The sequence below is a fragment of the Apus apus genome, chromosome 5, assembly GCF_020740795.1.
Source record: "Apus apus isolate bApuApu2 chromosome 5, bApuApu2.pri.cur, whole genome shotgun sequence".
NCBI lineage: Eukaryota > Metazoa > Chordata > Aves > Apodiformes > Apodidae > Apus > Apus apus.
This window is the reverse complement of record NC_067286.1, coordinates 29,070,359-29,093,918: the sequence shown is the minus strand read 5'-3', so window position 1 is coordinate 29,093,918 and position 23,560 is coordinate 29,070,359. Positions and strand designations below refer to the sequence as shown.

At 41.7% G+C, this 23,560-nt stretch overlaps 1 protein-coding gene across 5 annotated transcripts in view; it reads left to right on the top strand.

Moving 5' to 3' along the window:
• The first annotated feature begins 7,239 nt into the window (after positions 1 to 7,239).
• RGS6 (regulator of G protein signaling 6) overlaps positions 7,240 to 23,560 on the top strand; it is a 270,371-nt gene continuing 254,050 nt past the window's right edge. The window contains exons 1-2 of one of the 5 annotated variants that reach the window (XM_051620988.1): positions 7,240 to 7,466; positions 20,922 to 21,026. In XM_051620988.1, coding sequence (XP_051476948.1) covers positions 20,943 to 21,026 — 84 coding nt within the window. In that variant the 5' untranslated portion in view covers positions 7,240 to 7,466; positions 20,922 to 20,942. Of the gene's footprint in view, positions 7,467 to 7,998; positions 8,522 to 20,921; positions 21,027 to 23,560 lie in introns of those variants that run through there. The other 4 variants (XM_051620985.1, XM_051620989.1, XM_051620986.1 and 1 more) reach the window with 4 other exon arrangements.

The window sequence follows — 23,560 nt, the reverse complement described above, 5'->3', positions numbered from 1 at the left end:
TAGTTTAGCCTTCAATCTCTAAGAACGTAAGCAGGAAAAAGTTGAAAATTTCAGACTTTGTAACTTGTCAAAATTTGGGCAGATTTTCACAGAACAGCATATCCTTGTCACCAAGGCCCATCTCCCTGGTGCATTTTTAACAATAGCCTGAAAACATGGGCATACTCAGTCATAAGAATATATTTAACATGGGCAAAAGCTTTTTCTTTTTTCCCACCACAGCTCCTTAGAGAATATTAAATTGGTTTTGCTGAAACATTTAAAAAAAATAAAAGGAAAAAAAAAAAAAAAGAAGCCAGCCTTGTACCAGTGCATGAAATGAAACATTTCAGCCCAAGCAGTTGAAGAATGGCACAATTTCAGCCATGCTTGTTATAATTATTTACCTGCAAGTGGATTTGAGGTCTCACTGTTTCATTAGTGCTTAGAATGCTCTTTGAGATCCTGATAGGAAGTATATTATGTCTTTTAAGAATTTGTGGAGTTGTTAATGGTGATGCAGATCTGAAGCAGCTTCTTGGATAATTAGAAAAAAAAATAATTAATCTTTCTGTGGTTTTGGGTTGTTTGTTTGTTTTTTAATAGACCCTATGCATTATTTTGAATGCTGCATTGTGCAAGTGTATTGTTCTCATGTTCTAGTTTAACAGAGCAGAACAGTCTGAAATGTGTTTTAATTAAACTGGGCTGTATCTGCCTCATTGTCATAGCTTAGCAGCTGAGTACTGAAGCAAGGAGTGTGTTTCAAGGAGAGAGCTGCTGGTGGGAGTTCTGGCTTGAGATATGAAAGATGAGACCAGACCTGAGCCCTGGGATCCATCTCTTATTTTGCTGAGATTTGCAAAATGGACATCTGGATTGCTGGCTCTGTAGGCAAGGGGGATTCACAAAGCTAGGGCAGTCCAGTGAGGCAAACCTTCATACAGTTGTCTTGTGCTCAGCGGGGAGAAAGAAAGATTCTTTCTGGCACAATTCTGAGCAACTGAGCTTATACTACATCTTTGAATCTCCAGCTGTCCCTGCCCACCATCTCTTGTTAAATTTTAGGAAAAAAAACATGTTTCCTAGGCTAATATCTGTTTTGAGTCCTTCTGCCTCTCACCTCCCACTCCTTTTAGTGACCCTTTAGTGACACTGACCCCCACTCAGCCAGATTTATTCCATGTGCACTACTTTATCAGCAGCAGACAAACTGGAACAATAATTGAACAGTAATTCATTAACAGTCACTTGAATTTGAAAGTTAATTTTAGGGACTTATTAAAATAGTAGAATTGCTTGACTGCTCAGGCTTTACTGCTGTTAATAGGAAAAAAAAAAGGAAGAAACAAAGTTAAGTAACTGAATATTCACCAAAAGCAAATGTCAAATGTTAAACTCCCCTGCCAAAACCAGAAAATGAACTGTGACATTTAGCTGCATAAATTAGCCAAGGAGGGAGAAGTGGCACCGTGTGATTTAGATAACTCATCAGCACCCTGCAAACTTTTTGTAACTAACAGCGAAAAAATTATACACATAGGTGTATGTGTGTACACAAAGTGAACATATATAAATATACAAACACAAAGACAAGCATTTCAATACTGGAACTGTGTTGGTGGGTACTATAAATCATCCAAGTACAGAAAAGAGACATTTTATGGTGATGTTTGCAGCTTTTTCCATATGTTAAATGCTTTTTCAAAAGCAGACAATTATTTAGTTTCTGCTCTAACAAATGTATAGTTTAATAAGACACAAGTAAATAGTGGTGAGAGAGCTATAGCATATACACAGCCTGATGAGGATTATGAAAGGTACATACTGCATCTTGCTAGTTTTAAAAACACATTTCATGCCTTCCACCATACTTCAGGCTCCTCATTCCCACTGTGCAGCAGCTCCCATCACAGCTTATATAATTAATCATTAAAAAACCTATTTAAAACAGGAAAATGTCCACAGGACAGTTTTGCAATATTGCAGATGAAAATAGTCAAGGATGCTGTGATTTATTTAAAGTTAAGTATTCCTTGTGCATAATTTCCAGTCCAATAGGTAAAGACTGGCTGGAGAAAGCACTAAATCTATGGAAATTCACCTATTTCTGCCACATAGGACATACTTGGACACTCAGTGTGGCCTCTGCCTCGTCCAGGAAAACTTTACAAATTCTGATTGGATTGATGGAGTCTGGGAAGAAGGCTGATCCTGACTAAAAGATAGAAAAGAAGAAACATTGTTAGATATTAAGGAACTGATCTCTTGGTGAACTGAAAGAAGTGGTGGAGAGATCCTAGCAGATTCCTGCCTGTTAAAGACAGAAAAAACTAAAATTCCCTCTAAAGACCCACCTTTAGCACAGGAAAGAACAAGACTGCTAATCTCATTCAACCACTGCTCTGGTTTGTTCAGATGAGTGATTTCCAAGGCAGGAGAGAAAAGGATGACTCTGCTGTGCTTGAGCAAAAATCACGATATTGAGGACACAGATCCTTTTTCCTTCTGATTAGTTGTCTTGCTCTTGGTCTATCTTGGGGCTTCAGATAAGACAGTACGAGGCAAAGCTACTTACACAAACCTCTGTTTATTATTTCCACCAAACAAGGTCCTGTAGAATATCCCAGGTTTATTCACGAAGACTGTGAATTTTGCTTTTCCACAGCACTCTTTATTGATAACAATGAACAGAGAGACCATTACTAAGGCTTTTCTGATATGTCTAGCCTAGTACAAAAAAGTTATTCTCACTGCTTTTGGTTTTGTGATTTCCCTGCATCCAGCGCCCAAGTTCCTGCATGCCTGAAATTCACCGCTGTGTGGTTGGGGTTTTTTAACTGATGGTAACAAGTAACTGAGAAATTTGTCAGAAGTCATGCAAAATTTAAGAAGCATTAGAGCTGACACAAATTCCATGTTTGCAAAGACAGCTGAAATCCCTTTGCACAAAGGGAGGGAGGGGCTCAGTGAAGCTCAACAAGCCAGTGAACACTCTGAATGGTTCCTATTAAGTTGTCGTTGTTCTTTTAGCTTGTGTGATCCTTGTAGATGTAGAAGTGTACATTTGGTTTGATGCTGTTTAACTCATGGCTCAGAAACTGCCAGAATATATATTACCTGTGTTCTTCAGCCTGACGTTCCATTTCTGCAGAACACATTAATGTGGATCAAAGGAAACCTCTTGTGGGCTGAGATGCCCACGGGAGGATTCTCCCTGTAGAGAAAGCACCTGCACCTCTATAAACCTAGCAGATAAGGCAGCAACTCCTGTTCTGGCTTTCTCTCCGTAGAAGGGTATGCAGGAAGGACACAGCACAGCAAGGCTGCCCATGCTGGACTCTCCAATGACAGCATTCCCTGAGAGTCTTGGAGACGGAGGTGGAAGGAAGAGCCATCTTTCTGCAGAACTAAAGTGTTTTGGGGCTGCATGGCTGAAGACAACCATTTTTCTAATTGCCTCCTTTTCTGCTGAGTCTATATGGAATACAGTACACATAGTAGAATATTAGGAGTTTTTAAAGTCTCCATCCATGAAGATACGCTAAGACTCACAGAGAGGTCCCATGAAACAGTAGAGAGTACTGTATGTAGAACACAGCAAGAGAGAGCAAACATTATTTGACCTGCCATTTATTGGTCACAAAGACAAGATGCAGATTAACTTTCTCCTTCTAGCCACCAATTCCATACAGTTAATTAAATGTTTAGAAAACAAAGGATCTTTCTGTAAAAAGGCTGAGGAATTAAAGACTCGTCACAGTCTGATACTCAAAAATGTACCATGAAATAAGCAAAGGGCTTTGAGCTGACATTTAAAAAAAAAAATCTGCAATATGTGTCCTAAAAGGTGCTCCAAAACTTCCTTAAAACTACAAAGAAACCGTGCCATAATGACTGCCTGAAACAAAACAGGAGAGAAGAATTAATCCACCAGCTAAGGCCTTATTTAGTTTGCTTTAACAAAGTCTGTAAAGCCTATCGCTCTGTTGTTCTAATAATATAGGCTAAGACACAGGAGATAAGAAAAGCCAAGACACTGAAAGCTGTTGTAAAACTAGGTCACTGTTAAATTAAACATTTTATGAAAAATAGAACCTACCTTGAACAACTCAGAAAACCTCCTTGCTTTTTTCATGCACTCAGCCACAGAGAGAGGCACTTAATCCACTTTACTGCCTTCATGGCAAAAAGCGTGGTTTAGTGACGTCTTGGCACCCACCCCCAAGCCAGCAGCTCCCTTTTTTCTTGTAATTAACAACTACTGAATATTTATGAAGTGCCACAGGGTAACAGTCATTGGATCAACAATGCTGTTGATTTGCAAAATGAAAAGAAAGCACTGGCCCTACCTCAGAGCTCCGTAACCACCACAGCCACACTGGCTTCTGCTTTTCAGAGTTTTCTTCAAGCATCAAGAGACGAGGATGTTACTGGCAGAAAGTTAGCCATGTCTACGCCTCCTTTTTTCAGACAATCCCAAGGGAACATGCTGTGCTGTGAGAAAGAGAGCACAAGCCCTGTGAGCATGTACAATTCTACTGTCATAGTCACTGTATGCAATGGCTGAAAGTTGTACCTTTCAAAGCAGATGAAAATGAAAAATGTAGCTTGGCTTCTTTTGGTTTTAATGGTGTATCATTACTCAACAGTGATGTTCTATACCTAGTGTTGACCATGGTCTCTTCTAGCTTTAAGACCTCATAATAAAATACTGCAAAAAGGGGGAAAAAAACCCCCTGTCGTCCTGGCAGGAAAATTTGGAGCAGTTCTTCACTGTTCATTATCCTTGAACATGATACAGCATTTCAGATGGAAGGTTTATTTTCTGCAAACATTTTTGTACACAGTTCCATATTGGCTAGAGATCTGAATTGAACTGTTCCTGCATCTCTAATTGCACTCATCAACCAGCTGGACTCTCCCATTGGGAAAGAAGGTAAACTGAGAAATTATCTCTGTGATAAACATGGTCTGACTACATTGCTTTCAGCTTAAGGATCAATGCAAATAAAAACCTAGCGCTTTTTTGCTTTTAATTTTGTATAATTTATTATAGTAGTTAATGCATTAAATTAAAAAATGTTGCTATGCCATTTTTTTTAATAGCAATTATTACTCTGAGGGACCAAAGAACAGCTGTTACTTGAGATAACCCACTAGACAAAGATTCATTTAATTGTAGCATAAAATGTGGAAATAAGACAAGAAATATCAAAAACTGAAATGCCATTTAAACTATTTTTAATTTTTCACTCACCTTTCCTTTTCTTTGTACTTTCGGTTACAATTTATTCTGTTGAGCATGATCTAAAAAAGCACAGTGGTCCTTTCCGCTTTAATGTTTCCAGTCCCTTTTCTTTCTCAACATCATGTGCTGCTGTAGTACTGTAATACTTGGCCTAGAAACACTGTCAGAGCACATACTCATAATTTCTTTGAATTGCACTTCTAAGACAGAGGTGACGTGTTTTCTCTCAAGCCTGTATTTTGAAAATGGCATTCCTATAGAACTTGCATTTTAGTATGAGTTCACCTGATAAATGTAAGCACTTTTACCTGTTAACTGCTGCATGTACATTACTTTGAGGCAGCTGGAAGAATGAAGACCATGTAGTGCAGAGGTTAAAGAGCTTTTCCTGAATAGAGCTGATATAAGACAGGGAAGTATTTTGTCCTTGATGTTATATGAAGTGACATCCCAGCATAACTTGATATAACTAGTGATTTGAAGTGCTTTGATGACGAAATCTCAGGAAAAAAATTGTATTTGTATTCCATAAGTAGCCACTGTCTTCCTCCCCACTTTGCCTGAAAGCATTCTGTGGCAAGTAATGTGTAACATGCTGAAGTTTATTTGAAGGAATGATGAATCAAGTTGGCATTCAAACTTGATATAAATTGATTAATTTTATTTAAAAATGTATTGAACAACTATCCTGTGACATTTCAGAAGTGTAATCTCTTTGAACAAAAAATCAGGAAAGAAATGTGTAGTCTCTGTATATGAAGGACCTTTTATAAGAAGTGAGCATGGGCAAACTGTGCAGGCTGGAACCTGATGTTTTCAAGACAGAGTAGCCAAAAAAGGTAAAAACAGAGATACAGATCAAGTAGAAATGAAAGTGATGCAGAGTTGCACCAAAAATTTTTTTCTTCAGTGTTCATAATTTGAATTATTGCAGCAGTTTCATGTACTAGGCATCATCAGAAAGTTCGTGTGGTAGGCAGGCCACAACCATAACACAACAGCACATCCTTGCATAAGCTGTGTTTTGGTGTCTATCAGCAGGTTTATCAAACATAAGCCTGGCTTTGGTAACATTCTAAAGAGGTAATTCTCTGTCGTGTTAGGAAAGGGGAGGATTTGAACAGTGCACAGGGGCTTTTAGGACAGGGTATGTCAGTTGGTAAGCTTTCCTTTCCTCTGTGCAGCCAGCAGTCTTGGTGTGAGGAGTTTCAACTTCAAAAGTAAGTGTGATGTGGAAACCAAACCTCGGAAATACAGGAAGTTTTGGCGTGTGATGGGTGTGGACAGCTGCTGTTAAGGGTCTGGCCCAGCACTTTTCAGAACAGCACTCTCAGACTTGAGGGTCAGTTTGGGAGAGGTGGGCTTAACTTGCCTTCTGGAGGGCAAGGAAAGGAATAAAAATCTTATCCCATCCAATAGAGAAATTGGTGAAGAACATGGAAACTCATCCTAGCCAACAGCAACGACTTTTGCCTAGGTGACAGGTCTTCTGAAAAGAGTGGGGTGTCTCAGGCTCGGTTGGAGCTGTGCCTGTGAGGATCGCGGGATCTGTTGTGCGTCCTGGGCTCCTTGTGGCCCAGGCTTCAGCTGGGAAACCCTCCGTGTTCAAAGGGCATGACCCAGAGATAAGGCTTTCGTGGTTAAGAGACGGAAGAATTTTACCTCACACTTTATTCGTGCGATACAAGACGTAAGAGCGCAATAGATATAAAACGCCTGTCCTCGGCCGCTTGCCTGCCTTCAGAGCTGCGCCAAGTCGCCCAGCAGCGGGCCGGGGTGGGCTGAAGTTTTCCCGCGTTAGGCTCGAAACGGGGGGTAAAGCAGCTTCTCCCGGTGCCAGGCGGGGGAGAGCTGCCCGGGCTGCCCGCAGCGGGCGCTGCTGCTGCTGCCGCTGCTGCTGCGGCGGGGCCGGGGCCGGGGCCGGGGCCGCCCCCGCCGGGCGCGGGCTGGGCGGAGGGCCGGGCGGCGGCAGCGCGGCCCGGCGAGGCGGGGGGAGCGGGGTGTCCGCGCGGGGCGCTCCGGTGCCCCCGCCTGCCCGCGCCGCCGGCCCCGCCGCAGCCCGAGGGGCGCTGAGGGGAGGGAGGGCTGCTGGGAGAGGCGCGGAAAAGAGCCTCGGGGAAAGCGGCGGCAGCGGCGGCCGCGCCCGCAGCCGCACGCCATGGTGCGGGTCCCTCCGCGTCCCTGAGGAGAGGCGAAGCGGGGGGCGGCAGGGGACGGCGGCGGCGCGGTTGCTAAGGTAATGGGGGTGGGCTGCAGGCAGGGCAGAGGCAGGGGCTGCTTTCTTCGCTGTTGTTTTCCTCTTGAGCCGCATTTGTTTCAGGAAGCGGTTACTGCTCGGCTTTGCTCCGCAGCGGGATCCCCCCTCCCGATCCCTCCGCCGAGGGCCGAGCCCCGGCCCGCTGGGCAGGGCAGCCCGGGCGGCCGCCGCGGGGGAGTTGGCTCCGGGTTGGTGGTAGCGGACAGGTGCCGGGCGTGCGTGTCACCTGTGTCTGTAGGTCCTGGCCCGCGCCGCTAGGGCGGGCGAACGCACCGTGCCCCTTCCCGGGCCGTGCGGACCCCCCGGCCCCGAGCGCGTCAGGGCTGCGGTTCGCCCTGCTGTGGGGCCTCGGGTCACGGCCCGGGGCGCTGGGGACGCCTCGGCTCCGTCCAGGCCGTGTGGGGTGTCCCCCCCCTCGGGGCTCGGCTGGGGTTCGGCGGACTCGGTGTCCTGGCAGTACAAGGGCTGTGCCCGGGGAGCCGGGGCTCGGTGGGGATACCGGGGCAGCTTGTGGTGTCCTGAAACCGCAGAGCTTTTCGGGGGAAGGCCTCGGAGAAGGACGAGGAGGAGCGAGCCCTGGGGTACGGCTTGAGGCGGGAGCTGTTGACCCTTGGGAAAACTTGGAAACTGTTTTGCTTCGGCAGTGTACGGGAATAATACACTTTCATCTGCTGACAAAGTGCGTTTGCATGAAGACGGATCGGGGTGTGAGAGTAAAGCTGCCAGGCACACTCTCCTCCCAGAGCCTTTATCTCCTGTGATGCTAAAAGCATCTCTTCAGTCACTAGCTGGGACGGCGAAAGTAGAGGAATAGGTTGCAAGGCCAGAGCTTCGAGAAATTTTTTTTCTGAGGAAGATGCAGATTTTTGTATAGTTAGCGGCACGCTGCCGCCTGTGTGGTGCAGACAGCCGTAGTAGCAGTCAGGGCTGCCAGTCCAAGGAGCTGACTCTGCCTGTCAAGCTCTGATCTCGTCGTCCCGTCTGCACTGGTGCTGCTCTTGCTGCTGGACTCAGTCCTCGCTGGGACGGTCTGGGTAAGTCAGGGCTTGCCAAAACGGTGTCCCAGATGTAACCTGCACGCTCAAGAGCACACAGAGACATCCCTGGAATTAAAGAGTATGGATATGCATGATTGCTCTTGATTGTTTTTTGCTTGCCGATTGCCAGTGGATAGGTATTGGAAAGCAGAAAAAGCTGTCTTTGATGAAGAAAGCCATACTGTAAAACTCACCTTTGTGAGCTATGCTGTATGTTGGTGGCTTCCCACCCCAAAGCAGGCTATGCTTCACTTGTGTTTGTGTGTTTTTGTGAGAAGCGTGCTGAGAGCTGTGAGTGGAAAGTGCTTTGTAAAGGTACAGTGTTATTTGTAATTGCTGAAGAACGTAGTGAAAGAGGTTAACTGTAGTTCAGCACTTTGGGGATTTAGAGCATTTGGTATAATTGTAAATATTCTCCAATGTCGATCTGGGTTTATTTTGAAATGAAAGGTTGTGTATATGTGTTACCATCCATTTTGTTCGTTTTTGTTTTTTTTGAATGCCACATTTATTCTAATCTTGCAGATCAGAAGAACTAGCAACTGTTAGCTGTGTAGTTACGATCTGTAGTACTTTCTCACTAGCTGACTGGGAACACTTTCGCTGTACTTCATTGTAAATCTGCTTTAAAAAGAAGTCAGATGTTGAAGAGCAGTTATTGACTTGGGGGCATATGGTTACAAGCACAGCATTATAGTGTTCATTGCATGAATACGTGTGTTAAATGCTGAAGAAACTGTTTAGACTCAGCCAATATTGACTTTATTTTTAGATGAGCTGTTCCTTTTTCTAATGACCTGACTAATAGAATTAATTCAGATTTCTTTCCCAACTGGTGACTACTGTGGTGGAGTTTATATAGCCCCTATTTTATCTATTTTGAACTGTAGCAGTGATCAAAAGCAGAAATAGTTATTTGTTACACAACTCATACTGAGGTTTGTAGTAAAAGGTGTTTGAATATTGCTGTTCACCTACTTGGCTTACTTATTTTGTTTCTTCTTACTACCCTTGCCTTTGAAGAAAAGGCATAAGAAGCTGCATTTAGTCCTTGTTGACACTGCTTGCCTTACTTTCTTGCTCCTGATCCCTGTGTTGTAGGAAAGGCAGATACCTGATTTAATCAATGACAAAAGAAAAAGGTGTGTCCTCTTGCAGCAACAATTACATCCTTGCTAACTCCTTACAGGTGTTTCAGTGTTGAACATGTCATTTTGGTAGAGTCCACTGGTTTGGCAGAGATTAGCAGAGCAGTGCTGATTCATGGGAGTAATTCTGTGTTGGTCAATGTTTCTGAGATTGCTGGAGGAAAGCTAAGTGTATGGAGTAGAAATGCTAGGATCTGTCATGATTCCTTTCAGCAGCCAAGAAGGGGAGAAAAGGAGAGGGCAGTCCTGTCCCAGCAGACTGCAGCAAACTAGCAGATGGCAGGGGATGAAGAGAAGCTGCTGGATGTGAAGTAGCAGGAAGACAAAATAGCTGCAGTGTGTCATCCTAACATGGCACGTTAGGATGCGATGTCAGTCTGTGGTGCATCTTGCAGAGCCATGGCTCAGCCTTCCTAATGGAAATGGAAGGGTGTTGTGTGGCAGTTGTTTTTTTTGCTGTCTCAATAACGAGTCTCCAGCTTTTCAGGTATGAGGTGTAACAGGCCAGAGGCTTTAGCCGAGATACCTTTGATACCTAAGTCAAACACTGGAGTTGCAAAGTGTCAGCAGAATGAGGGTGAGCTGCTCTTCCCATGCCCAACGTTGCAAGAGTGCAGTTTTCCCTTATGTTTGGTTATTGGGCAGGGTGTGCTCATTACCTGGAGCTTCAGTTGTGTGTCTGCACACATACTTGGGCTCTCCACAGGGGAGGTTGTGTGAACAAACAGGTCCAATAGCTCTGGACTCTTCTAAGGTACAAATATTGCATCTAGTTGTCAGAGCTGTTCCTCGTGGACTCTTCTTAACTTCTTTACAATTGCGTTATCATCTATGTCAGTTCTCATAGCACAGTATTATAATCACAAAGAAAACGTGGGTACAGTAAGAATATTATGTTGAGGATTTGGAAGAGTGTTTCTTCAAGTCAGGTTTTGAACTGCTGTCACCAGTGTGGCGCAAGTCAGAACTCTGCCATCTGAAGTATCAAACGATATGTGAGATACCATGACCCTTTTTTATTACTGAAGATGTAGTAGTACTTTTAACCCTGGATGCTTGTGGCTCTGCGTGCTTATTAGAGAAAAGCTGACCATAGCTGTGCTGGCCAAGGACATTTCAGAAACATTTAGGTGCTTAGAGGTTTTCAGAAACATCTGGATGAGTCAGTCACTTGATTCCTGTGAAGTTACACATCTGACTTCCTCAGGCTACAAAATTTCCTCTTTGCATCTCTAAGCACTTATGTATGGTTGAACATCTGTCTTCATTTTCTGAACTAAGTTACTATGTTTCTACATTTCTAACTTTTCCTGCACATTTCTGCCTCTGTGTAGTAGCTGTGAAAGCACTGCTTGTATTGTGTCCTCCAGGCGGTGGGGGTTTAAAGGTGGCTAGAATGCACACAATCTGAAATATTTTATACCCTCGTAAAGGTAATAAAAGTATCATGGAGAGTTCTAAACTGTTTGATTACAATTTTCTTTTAATGATATAGTGACTTTTAAAGTTTTTAAAGGATGATATTAATGTTAGTGAATCCACAGTGTTTTCTTAATCTATATAAATTTTACCATGAAGAGACTTTTCTGTCATTTCAGTTACTGTTTCCAGCGGGAGTGATAGGGTATTGTAGTGACTGAGGAGTGAGCTAATTTCTGCTGTTGTGCTCTTAACTATGAAGAGGAGTGAGAAAGAGGAGCTAATTTGTATTTTGCTCACTGGTTGTCAAGCTTTGGAAAGATTGTGGAGTCAAGAGAGACTGCTGCTACCCACTTGTGTTACATCAGATCTCGGACTATTTTTTAACATCTCTGTAGCTAGTGGCAAAGAATGTGGGGAGAGAGAGAGAGTTAGATTAAAATTTCAGTGAAAAAGAAGGTTCTGACATTTTGACATCCCAGGAGCTTGGCATTGTCATGCTGGGAACAGCTGTCTGTGCTTCGATTCAGCAGCAGCAGAGTAAAGCACAGGTACTGCAGTTCTCCTGCTTGGTGGTGGTGGGGACCATGAGGTACTTAGGCAGTGAGGAGAAATTAGTGCTTGCTATATTTTTGTCAGGAATCTTCAATTTTACATTACGAACATCATTCCAGTGAAAAGGGGCAGTATTTAAACTTTTTGACTGTGCTTATAGAACCTGGCATCGGGGTGGAAAGGTTCACAGGGTAGTTAAAAGCTCCTCAGATTAATTACTCCAGACTTATTGTGCTATGGGGGTGCATGTTGAGCAAACAATACATCAACGGTTTGAAAGTCAGGACTTGTGTATTCCATGTAATAAATTGAATCTCTGTCATCCGTTGTGTGAATGTGGGAAGTCACTTAATTTCGTTGTGATTTAGTTTATTGTTTTGTAAAAGAGAACAGTATTTTTCTCTGTCACAGGTAACAACTAGTTTTTGATTATGCCTTCACTAGTGTAATGGCAGTTTGGCATAGACAGGTATTAGTTCAGTTAAAGGAACTGTCTTTATAGAAGTGTTATAGCATAACAGCAGCAGTAGTAAAGTATATTAGTATTTATTGTGTGTGTATCATTTTGGTATTTATAGTAGTCCAGTTATGGCATTGTGGAGTTCAGGGTAGATAACTCTCTCTGGTGGGATTAATAGACTCTGCCGAACTGTGTGGGCCTGTGAACTTGAGCTAGCTGAATCAGGAGTGGCTTAGATGCTTTTTAAATTGCAATTACTGAAGCAATTTGGATGCAGTTTGCATCTGAGAAGGCTGTGTGTCAGTTGTGATAAACAGCAGGGCAGTGAAATCTTAGTGTACTGCAGCGTGTCCTTGAAGTACATGGGGTACAACCAGTTGTGTTCATGTGCACCAGGGGTGTTGGATGGTGCTGCGTCTTCAAAAGCATCTGTGCTTTTGGGTAGCAAATTTCACATTTTATTTGATTGCAGGATACTTGCAATTTTCCATCCTCCTGAGAACAACCAACCAGCAGGAGCTCTCAGCACTATGGGGTGTTTTAAGTGAGATTGTGTAGTCACTGATAAATACAGGGGTGGACTGGTGGTTGTGTCAACTTATGTTAGACTACTTGAAGGGAGCTTTATTTTAGCAAGCTCAATTTGGAACAGGGAGTTTAGGTGGAGTAATTGTTTATTTGGAATCTAACAGGTACTAGGGTCTATAATTTTTTACTTTAATATTTTAATTTTGTTGTCAACCTGTATTAGAGCATCCATTAGTTTGTTTTTCTTCTTATTCAGTTTTCTCTTTTAATCAATTTTCTCTGGTTGTTTTCAACTTACTTGTTAGAGTGTAAAAGAGAAAATGCAGTCTACTCCCCAGAATTACCTTACTTTTGTTGCAATTAATGCTTTTTGTGGTGCATAAAGTACTAGGGGTTATCAGAGATCGTGTATTTGATGGACCAGCTTTGTGGATCAGATGCTCTTAGCGCACCTTAACCGATTCAAGGAAGATGATTTTTCAAATAAGGATTTCAGTTGGAGAAGGGATTAGAAGTCTGCACTCAAGCTCTGTGTTATCAGTGCAGTTACTCATTTTCCGCAGGGAATGATTCTGGCCAGTACATTGGTTGGCATTGTTGCAAAACAACAAAATATAGCTCCAGTTCTCCTTTGCAACTGCTTCTTGCAGACTGATAGCACTTACAAATGCTGCAGTAGTTTAGGATCACCAATTCGGATGAAGTTCAAAGTTGGGCATTTCTAAATTGGTATAGGATTTACAATTGTTTCAATTAAGTATTCAGCATATCTTTGGTGTTACATTCTCTGTAGCTATCCTTGGTAACAGCGAGTTGGCTCAGAGCCTTTCCAAGAGCTCTTGCACTCACAACAGAATTTTTTTATTGGAAGGTATATTGATTACAGGTGGAGACTGCATTTGTTCTGAATTCCTTGGAAGAAGGATGGATGTATTGGAGGCAGTTGCTTCCTGGGTGTAACAGTATTCTGGTCCATTAAAAGTAAACCAGGTATGCAAGTGCCCATTTTAACAATTTATTTCATAAAAGGGAAATTCTGTCTTGTTAATAAGTAATTATGTGTCAGTGTTTGCTAACACCCATCCCCTTTTCCTTTTGATTGTCTCACTCCCCTTATTTATCTATCTGTCAAATAATAGATTGAGAACTCTGAACTTGGGAAGGGTTTTCCTTTTAACTCAGCAATGCTTATGGCACATCTTGGGTGGACAGACCAGAAAACAGGTAGTGTGTATTTCTCTATTTAGGAAAAAAAAAAAAAAGAAAAGAGAGAGAAGCCTCAAATTAGGTGTTAGAGAACTTGGGACCTAGTCAGTGTCAGATGCCAGGGAAATTACTTTGTCTTGCCTTCCACCCTTAGGTTTCCTGGATGTAACATCCAGTTGTAGACAATATTTTCAGGATTCTGAAATAGCTGTTTTTCAATTATATAGAATCAAAATGGTCTCTGCCTCCCTGGGGAAGGGGGATGAATTAAATAATCTTCCATTGTTTATCAAGAAGCAGCCTAATCATCTGCCTGGTGACTGAGACGGGTCACCTGTGGCTAAGAGAACTGGGACAGATTTGCCACAGATGGAGAGAAAATTGCTCAAGACCACAGAGAGTGCCCTTTTTTGGGGGTGGTACAAAGCCTTGATGATCTCTGGCTAGCATTGTAGTGCTTAGACCACCACACCATGAATATTTACTACTTTTATTAACAGACACACATAATTGGGAACAGCAGGTGGCTGGAGAGGAGTACATATAGAAGCCAGCTTCTCCCATTAGATTACACAGTTGGCTGAGTTTAAATTTGCAGACTATCTACAGGAACCCAAGAGGCTTGGATTGCCTCATGTCAAAGAGCTAGTTCTGTTGAAGAGATGGCTGTGTCCAGAGTGCACATCCTTGGCCAGAGGAATCTCCTTTGCCCACCATATAGTCTCTCTGTGGCCTGAAGATACAATTATTCGGGTGGGTTTTTTTTCCAAGTACAGGGTTTAAAAAAATGTGGGTTTTTCCTGCAGCCTACCAGAAGGATGAGGTAATGCATTGTATGCCGTGGGAGGCTGTGTGTGGTTGCAGAACCTATTGGGAGGCTGCTGGGAGGAATGGATAAGAAGTAGGGAACCAAACCCTGTGTGAGGTCATCCATGCTGAATCTTGGGAACAAGTGGTGATAGGCAAGAACTGTGTTCCCAGGCCTATGTCCACCTACTGGTTTGGAGCATTATGAAAGAAAACCTGGGAGCAAACTGGCAGTTGGGCAATGGTGGTGATAAAGAGCCTGGAGCTTGCTCCCTGTCCTAGTACTGTGTGGAAATGTAGATATATTTGTAGTCTGTGTTGAGGCAAATTTTTCACAGGAAGCACTTATTTACATGTATGGAAGGAGACTGCACCTTTAGGGAATATCTGTAAGAGCAGTAGAAATTGGAAATCCCAGCCTTCATCAGGATCCCAGTTTCCTTAAAGACGAGAAAAGGGACATGTCCCAGCATCAGGTACGATCTTCCTGTTCTGACAGGGTAAGGCAAGAATCTCTACTGTTTTCATGCCTAGATGTGTGCCCATCCTCAGAAATAGGAGGAACAGGGTCCTTTAGAATCCATGAATTCTCCCAATATAAACAAAACTGCCTTCTCATAAACAAAGAGGAATTCATTTGGCAGAAATCTGAACATTAAGTGCAGTTGCTGGAAGTGTTTATACTTTGTTCCTTAAAAAAGGCTACAGACTGAATATTGTTGATAGAACTGCAGTGTTCAGCACTTGCAAGGAGGGGCAGGTCTGGGATGATCTTCCACTGGGAAAGTATTTTCAGAGTAACTTCAGTTACAATTAGATGTCCGAAAACAGTCATTGGAAGGATTTTTACATGCTTTGGGACTTAGATTACTGCTTCTCCATGCAGGGGAGCAGTGCTGTAGTATCCAGAGTGGCACAAGACCCTTCAGTCTGTCACTGCTTACTGTGGTGTGGCTCCATGTGAGGGGATGCCCAGCCTTTATGTCCTTCTCAATATCTGTTTCAGGAGAGGAATATGCTTGCAGTCTTATTCTGCTGAGAAGATCCAAAATTGTGTTTCAGCTGAGTAGTGCTGATGGATATTTACATGGGCATTCATGTCGTAGATTCTATTTTCCAGGATTAAATTTATGCTTATTGTAACAAACTATCGTGTTTTATCTCAGACGTGCAAGAAATGTTTTTTATTGCTAATTCTGCACATTAAATAGACAACTTATTAAAATGCAGGATTAGAGTCCAAATAGGATCTTTATTGTGGATGTTAAATGCTGGTGATGTTTAAGAGAATCAGCTTGTTTTACAAATTTTCTTCTAATATTGTACTACTTTCTTTCTCTAGTATCTATAAAAATCAGAGTCTATAAGGACTCCTTGGTGGGGTAATATGTGAAGCACGAGTGTTTGTGCCTGTAAGAATTCTCTTACCGCAGTCCTGTTTACAGTAGTCTTTTCTTACAGTAGTCAGGGTATTTTAGAACATTAATGGGAAGCTCTTAATCTGCTGCTTAGCTGTTTTGACTGAATTTACATACACAGATATTAAATACTGACAGAATTTATGCACAAAAATGTGAAGGTTGTCACCTTTGAATGTTTTTTTTTTTTCTTGAGCTCCTGTATCAGAAACTCTGAAGAGGTGAGTTGTGGGGAAAAAAATTGTTTTCTTGCTTTCTGAGGCAATTTTGAAATTGGTTATGCCAGTTTAAAGGAGTTCACTGATCCGTTTGTAATGTGTGGGAGCCATATCTCTTTGCAGCTTCTGGTTTTTGGAAGAGCTTGAGGAGCCTGATCCAATAAGAGTGAAATAAAACTCTTACCATGATTCAGTTCATTTTGTCAATGGCTGCCTAGCTGGTCCAGTGTTTCTCAAGAAAAAGCAGAACTCTTCTATACAAAAGAATATTAAAAAAAAAAAAAAAGAAAAATCAGCAAGGGACAAATGCATCCTCTCTTTTTAGCTCATTTTTGGGAGTTTTTTTAAAAAGGCTTCATAGGCCATCTTATCTATAACCAAATTGAAGACTGACAATTTGCTCCTTGTGTGTGGCAGAAGAGAGAATGGTTAGCACAGATGGTTTTCATTTTTTTATCACCTTTGCTGCTGAGGAGTCAGGCTTACTGCAAGCACGGCTATTGTCAGAAAAAAAAACACGTGGGAAAACAGCATCTTTTGAACCTGAGAGTTAGGATTTAGAGACTATTTATTTTTTTAAGATAATGCATTTGTATTTATTTTGCCGGTATGTGGATGATATGAGTTAGCCACTGGTAATGTAGTAAACTGCTTGTAGGTGTAGTAAGGAGCTGATGGTACTCCTCAGGTAGTAATGGATGAGGCTCTTAACTGGAGGCTGTGCATGAGTACTTCGAATTTAAAAAAAATAAAATGCAAAGAAAATGTTTGGTTTTGCCCTTCTCAGCCCTCTGTAGCTGAAATGTCTGTGTAAGACCAAGCTGGACTCTCTTCTGGCTGATGCATCGCACAGACGTGCTTACGGAAAGCTTCAGAGTGTAGACTTTTAACCTGTGTAGTGACAGCTTGCATCTTGAGCTGGCAGTGAGGATAAAATTGTGTGGAAAGAATAAATTCCAATAGGATTCCTGGAAAAATTAGTCCTGTGGTTCTTGCATGCCAGGCTCTAGGTCTTTTTTTGTTTGTGTTTTAACAGAGAGCTGTGGAAGTTAGATGTGAACTTTCACATACCATTCTATTAGTTCAAGGTTGCAAATGCAGCACACCAATGTAGTGTTAGAGTAAAAACCCTGTACTTTGAAAGTCTCATTAATGCTCACAGCAGGTAGCCTCTGTCACTGGAGCCCTGTCTCTGGGCTTTCCACCCTTCTCCCTGGCAGTCTGTCCCTCAGGCAGGTACAAAGCTGTGCTCCCTTGGGGCTGTACCAGTGTTGCTCCTTGGCCAGAGGTATTGCTGCTGCATGGCTGGCAGTTTGTCTGCATTTGTGGGGTGTGAAATCTGTGCTGCAATCCTCAGGCTAGTGAGTATGCCCCATTTGTGAACTGGTTTGAAACCAGGCTTTAGCATGGCAGGAGTGCAGTGAAACAGTCCTGCATCAATGGGTTCTGAGCTCCACTCAACTCCTCTATATTAAAAAGCACAGGTGTAGTGGGATCCATGGGCACCTAGCATTGCCATATTTTCACCTTGAAGATCCAAGAGCATGCCTGTCTTGTATCAGTACAATAAGAATACCATCTAAGACAGGATTTTGTGGTTTTTTTTGTTGTTTTTTTTTTTTTTTTTCAAAAAGCAGTCTCAAAGAAAGAAGAAACTTGGGGAATGGTCAGAACCTTGACAAGTCCACAAGGGCCCTAGGGGACCCATGATCCAGGGGCTTCACTAAGGCTCATCTCGACACCAGCAGTGTCCAGGCTGTGAGGAGAGGATGCCCACTTTTGTCTCTGCTCCAGGGTGCACCTCAGTCATAGAATCATAGAATGTCTTGGGTTGGAAGGGACCTAAAAAAGGTCATTTAGTCCAACCCCCCTACAATAAGCAGGGACATCTCGAACTAGAACAGATGGCTTAGAGCAACATCAAGCCTGACCTTGAATGTCTCCAGGGATGGGGCCTCCACCACCTCTCTAGGTAACCCATTCCAGTGATTCACCATCCTCATATTAAAGAACTTTTTCCTAATGTCCAACCTAAATCTACCCTATTTTAGTTTAGAACCATTACCCTTTGTCCTGTCATTACATGCTCTCGTGAACAGTCCTTTCTGCCTTGTCTCCAGCCTTGTCACCAACGACATCCATCCTGCTGTTACTACTGCAAAAGTGGCCCTGCTCCTGAGCAAAACACAGCAGGAGGTGCTGAGCACCAGTGGGAAAGCAGTTTTGCCAGTTTCTTTCTTCCAACCACAGGTTTGTTTGTGTTGACTGCATTTTGTAGATCTTCAGAGGCAGTCGGTCACCGTGAGCAGTGTGACAGCCACTGTTGCATATTGTGCAAGGTGTTTTTGTTTTGCTGCACTGGAGTAGGTGAAAAGCTTCAAGATGTGCTGTGGGGGAAAATCCTGAAGTATCAGAAGTGAGCTGACAGTATAACAAGAATAACAATATTTGTAAATATGGATTCAAAGTGAATAATGCAGGAAGTGAAGTGCAGCTAGGTAATGCTGCAGAGGGCTTTTTGATTAGAAATTGGTAATTTCTTCCTTAAAGGAGTGTTGCTCAATTAAAAGTTAATTGCAGCTGTTTTCTTTTAAAGTATGCATATATAATCTCAGGTATAATGTAAGCAGTAGAAGTGGTCTTTATATACTGTAAGTGAAGCTGAAGCTTGGGTGACTTGACATACGCTTACAATGCTTTTTATGTAACTTTCTGCAAGCAATTAAATCTCTACCTAGTTCCTGCTCTGTTGAATTGAGAGATGATACCTAAAGCCTAATTCTTCAGTGTCTTGAAATAATGAGTAAGAAGTGCTGTGAAAATGCATGTTAGTGTAAATCACTCAAAATGCTGTAATTTTAAAATGCTTTATCCTTCACCGCTTGTGCTACTTAATCTTATGCATCTAATAATTTTGCTTAGAGAATTTATTCCATTTCCTTAGATCATGACCTGGCACAGCAGTGCAGTGTTGGGGCTTCTAGGAATACTTGCAAGTTTAGAGGAGTTAAAAGAAATACATGTCCTCTATAAAAAAGTGTCTAACTTGGTCTGAACATGCCTTTGAAAGGTGATATATTTGTACATTATTTGATTTGAGCTAGAACTGTTACTGAGTTTCATTATTAGTATGTGAATGTACAAATGCTTTTGTGCCCACAGTTGTATATGTGTGCATGGGGGCTTCATTAAAGAAATAAATGAAGGAATCTGGATTTATGTAGACTATTTAACCTTGGTCTCTATTATCTCTTGCTTAAAGGCGTATCTCAGATGCTTCTGGCTCCATGTTGCAGCAATAGCCTTTTCACTGCTGAGACATGACAGGGCTCAAATATGATCTGAGGTTGTCCAGTTCTGGCCACTTTACTGGTCCTTGGGAGCTGATAACTGACAGCTAGAATGGCTTGAGGTTGTATTATGCATATAATTGTATACTTTATTCTTTAATTTTATGTTGGTCCACTTTGTCACCTGTGGAAATGTGAAAAGTGGGTAGAGAAAGGAATAGAAAGTGTCGTCTTTAAATAAGGGAGCCCGTTTAGTGGTGAACTGTGTTTTAGGAATTAATGCCTAGGTTATGCATGCCTGAACATACTTAGATTTTTTTGTCCTAATTGTTAATAAAATAAATTGAGATGGGGAATTTCAATACTTTCAATATTAAAGAAACGGAGCTTCTCGAACAGCTTTAATGCCAGTGTCAATAAGAGGCAATGTTACCTCTTAGGCAAGGAATGGTCACCACATGGCTTCACAGCAGCATTTCATTTAAGATGTAACTTGTCAAACATACTGATGGAACAAAAATTTAAAATGCAGCATTTGAATTTAAAGTGTCCTCCCTGCACTGGGCTTTTTTTTTTTTTAAAAAAAACAAACAACAACAACAAACAACAAAAATAATGTTTTATGTTTTTGTCTCAAGCCTGGCATGACCTGGAGGAGTTAAGGCAGAACTGTGTGCTTCCAGAAGATAGTTTGGGTTAAAAAGTACTATGCGTGATTGCTTGTCTGTGTCCTGCTGTCTCTTCCCCTCTGTATCCTGAGAAGAGGTGAGGGAACCTGTTTCCTCTGAGCAGGCAGCTGTTCCTAGATGCTGCCCTGTGGTTGGGGAGAGCTGGAGGCAGCTTGGAGTGTCCACAGGTGATAGCTGGCAGTTTGCCTGACAGTCTGCTGCACCCGCTGATTCCAGTGGGGTTTCGCTCTGTCTGACAGCAAGCTTTTTACCCTCCTTAGTTGTTTTTTTTTTTTTTTCTTTTTAAAGGTATCTCAGGAGCTCCTAGAAAAGTCTAAGTCACATGTGCTTTAGACAAATGAAAGGAAGCGTGCAAAGTGTTAAAGGCCTTTTGTTGAATGCGAGGCTTACGATAAAAGATCAGAAGTGGAGAAGAAATATATGTGTGTGTGATAATCCAAACTACAGCTGCATGTGACTTTCGGGGGCATTGTGCTTTAGACAAATCAGTTCAGCGCATTGAACTGAGATTGTGTGGTAAAATCCTGCATGGGGTGAAGTCTGGAGTGTGGCTCTCTCTGCACTATCCTTGTCTGTCTGCATTGAAGGTAGTCGTGTGTCCTCACCATGCCCACCTGTGCATCCTGGATTGATGCTGACTTTTGTACTTGCCTTTGCAGTCTGAGCGACAAGAGGCAAACATGGCTCAAGCATCCAGTGATCCAAGTAATGTGGAAACTGCTGACCCAGAGGAGAGTTCTCCGAATATGATAGTGTACAGAAAGGTAAGGGTTGCAAATATCTTTTCTTATGTGGTTGACTTGTAAAAGGACCCGTGCTCCTTTTGAAGTCAAAGGTATGCTTCAGGCTGCTTGGATGCATAGCTGAAATAGTTTTCAGGAAAGTGGATATCTAAAACTACAGCACTTGAGAGCTGGGAACTTTTACTCTGTTCAGCAGAAGCATTTAAGTTCATTAGCACAAAATACTTGGTGACAAACTAATAACTTGAAATGTATAAATTCTTGTGAATAGTTGTGACGTGACTTTAGCTAATCATTCAAGTTTACTAAGTCTAGCTGAAATAATTGTATGTACCTTCCAAGCATAAAACTTGGAACTATTTTTTTTTCTATTTTCACATTGTGGTTTTGTTGCACAATTTACAGTTTCATTATTTGCGGGTAGTTGTTTTTTTTTCCTGTTGCATTGCTGAAGTTATAAAAGAAACCTCTCAAGTGCTAGTGAAAAGGAACTAGAAAAAGGTAAAATAACAGCAATACATGATGTTGAAGGATGTTCTTTCAACATGATGAAGTATCTTATTCTGAAGTACTTTGGAGGTAGTATAGAAAACGAAGGAAAACAATCTATTGGTCTGTTTGCTGAGATGTTGTTTAACTCTAGGGTAGGTGTATCTGTTGTCTATGAAATTGAGAAGTTTAATGGAATCATATAAATATGTTTTATTTAGCCTGCAAAATGTTTCTTAGGTAGCATGCAAAAGTGTTGCATGGTTCTTACAAAATTAAATTTATTGTATGGCTCAAATTAGCCAACTTTCTGTTAACTCAAGAGCTACAATGCTTGCTCAGATCAGGTTTCCCTGTGTAGTACGATCCTGGAAAAAAACCTCATTTTCCCTCATTTTTACACCTTATAAGATAGCTATAAATAACTAAAATGTGTTTGGTGTACATGGAACTGTTTTCTGCTTTTGTGATTGCAATCTTGATGACTTCCATATACTAAGAAAATAATTTCGGTTTTCTGTAGAGCATAAGTTGTTTAGAGTGTTACTTTTTGATAACCATAATTTTGTTTGGTTGTTGCATATTTGGTTTGGAATCTGGAATTGTTAACATGGGAAAATTTTCTGGGTAATGTGTAGGCTTGTTTGTTTTGAATGTGTTATGAACACACTTTGGCTGCTAATTTGGAAGCAGCAATAGTTGGTTAGTCAGATTATCTTTTTAGAACCTGTTTTCTCAGAGGTCCAACACTGCAGCAGGTTGAAGCAGATGTAGGATATGAAAGAAGTTTCTGGTTGTATGATCCAAAATTAGGGCATTAAATCTGTGAAACTGCAGAGAATCCACTTGCCTCTTATTGAAAACATTGTTTTATTTGAATGTGCTTCACTTTCTGTTAATCTCATGGCATTTCTACTTAGGGATTTCTCTGTTTTGTTGCCTTTTAGTGTTTAATTATTGTCGCTGTAGAATAAGACTTTGCAAGTTCTACAGTATCAACAGGGAAAGTCCTCATACCATTGGATTTGTCTCTCCTTACTGCAGTTCCTCTATCAGTATTATCAGTCCTTCATACTACAGTTTTCTGTCAAAGTACAGTTATGTTAGAATAGCATCCCCCATATATTGTATTCTGTATTGTCAGAATTAATGCATGTCTGCCAGTTTTTTTGTTGAGGGTTTTTGCTGATTTTATGAATAGGGTTAATATTACCTATTCTTCAAAGTTAATTTCCATTGGTGAGTTTCTACATATAATTATCTGTTTTATATCGGTTATGTGTATTGCACATCAATTATGTTCCTTAATGTTGAGAAATCATAGGCAAAAACTGAGAAAATACTTTTATTCTCTTGATTATCTCTCCTCTCTTCAAATGAGTGTTTAGCTCTTCATCTCTCATTTCCTTTCAAATAGCTTGATTGCCAGTAATGAATGAGAAAACCCCACTGCACTGGACTCCCTGAAACACACAACACAATCTGCCAGCATGCAGTACAGTTCAGGGTGGTTGTTGTGTCACAGTAAAAAGAAAGTATTTGCTTCTAACAGCGGGGGTTCTGAGATGCAATTGTTGATCCCCCTAAAGAAGAAGAAATAAGGGTCACAGTAATTCCTGCTGTGTCAGCTATTTTGTTGCTTGTTGTGACTGCCACATTTGTGGGTTTTGAGGGAGGGAAGCCCTACAAATACAACCCCAAATTATTTATATCGCCTTAACTGAGACTCACTGAGGTCTATTTGAAGTTCATTAGCCAAAAGGGTGGTTGTGGTAGCCTGGTTTTCTTTATAAGCACTGCAGAGAGATACATCTTAATGACAAATCAGGGCTTATGTGGTGCTGAGGGTCCCTTTGGAGCAACCTCTGTCTGATTTGTTTATGGAGAAAAGCACAGAACAGGTTGTTCTCTTAGGTAGGTAAAACTAAGTGGGATGGATTTGGGCCATGCAGAACAAAATAAATGAATTTATTTTGACTCCACTTTGTTTGTAATATTCTCTATGGACTCCTGCAAGCAAATGGATTCTAACTGCTTTGATCGCTACAGCAGATGGTCTCAATGAG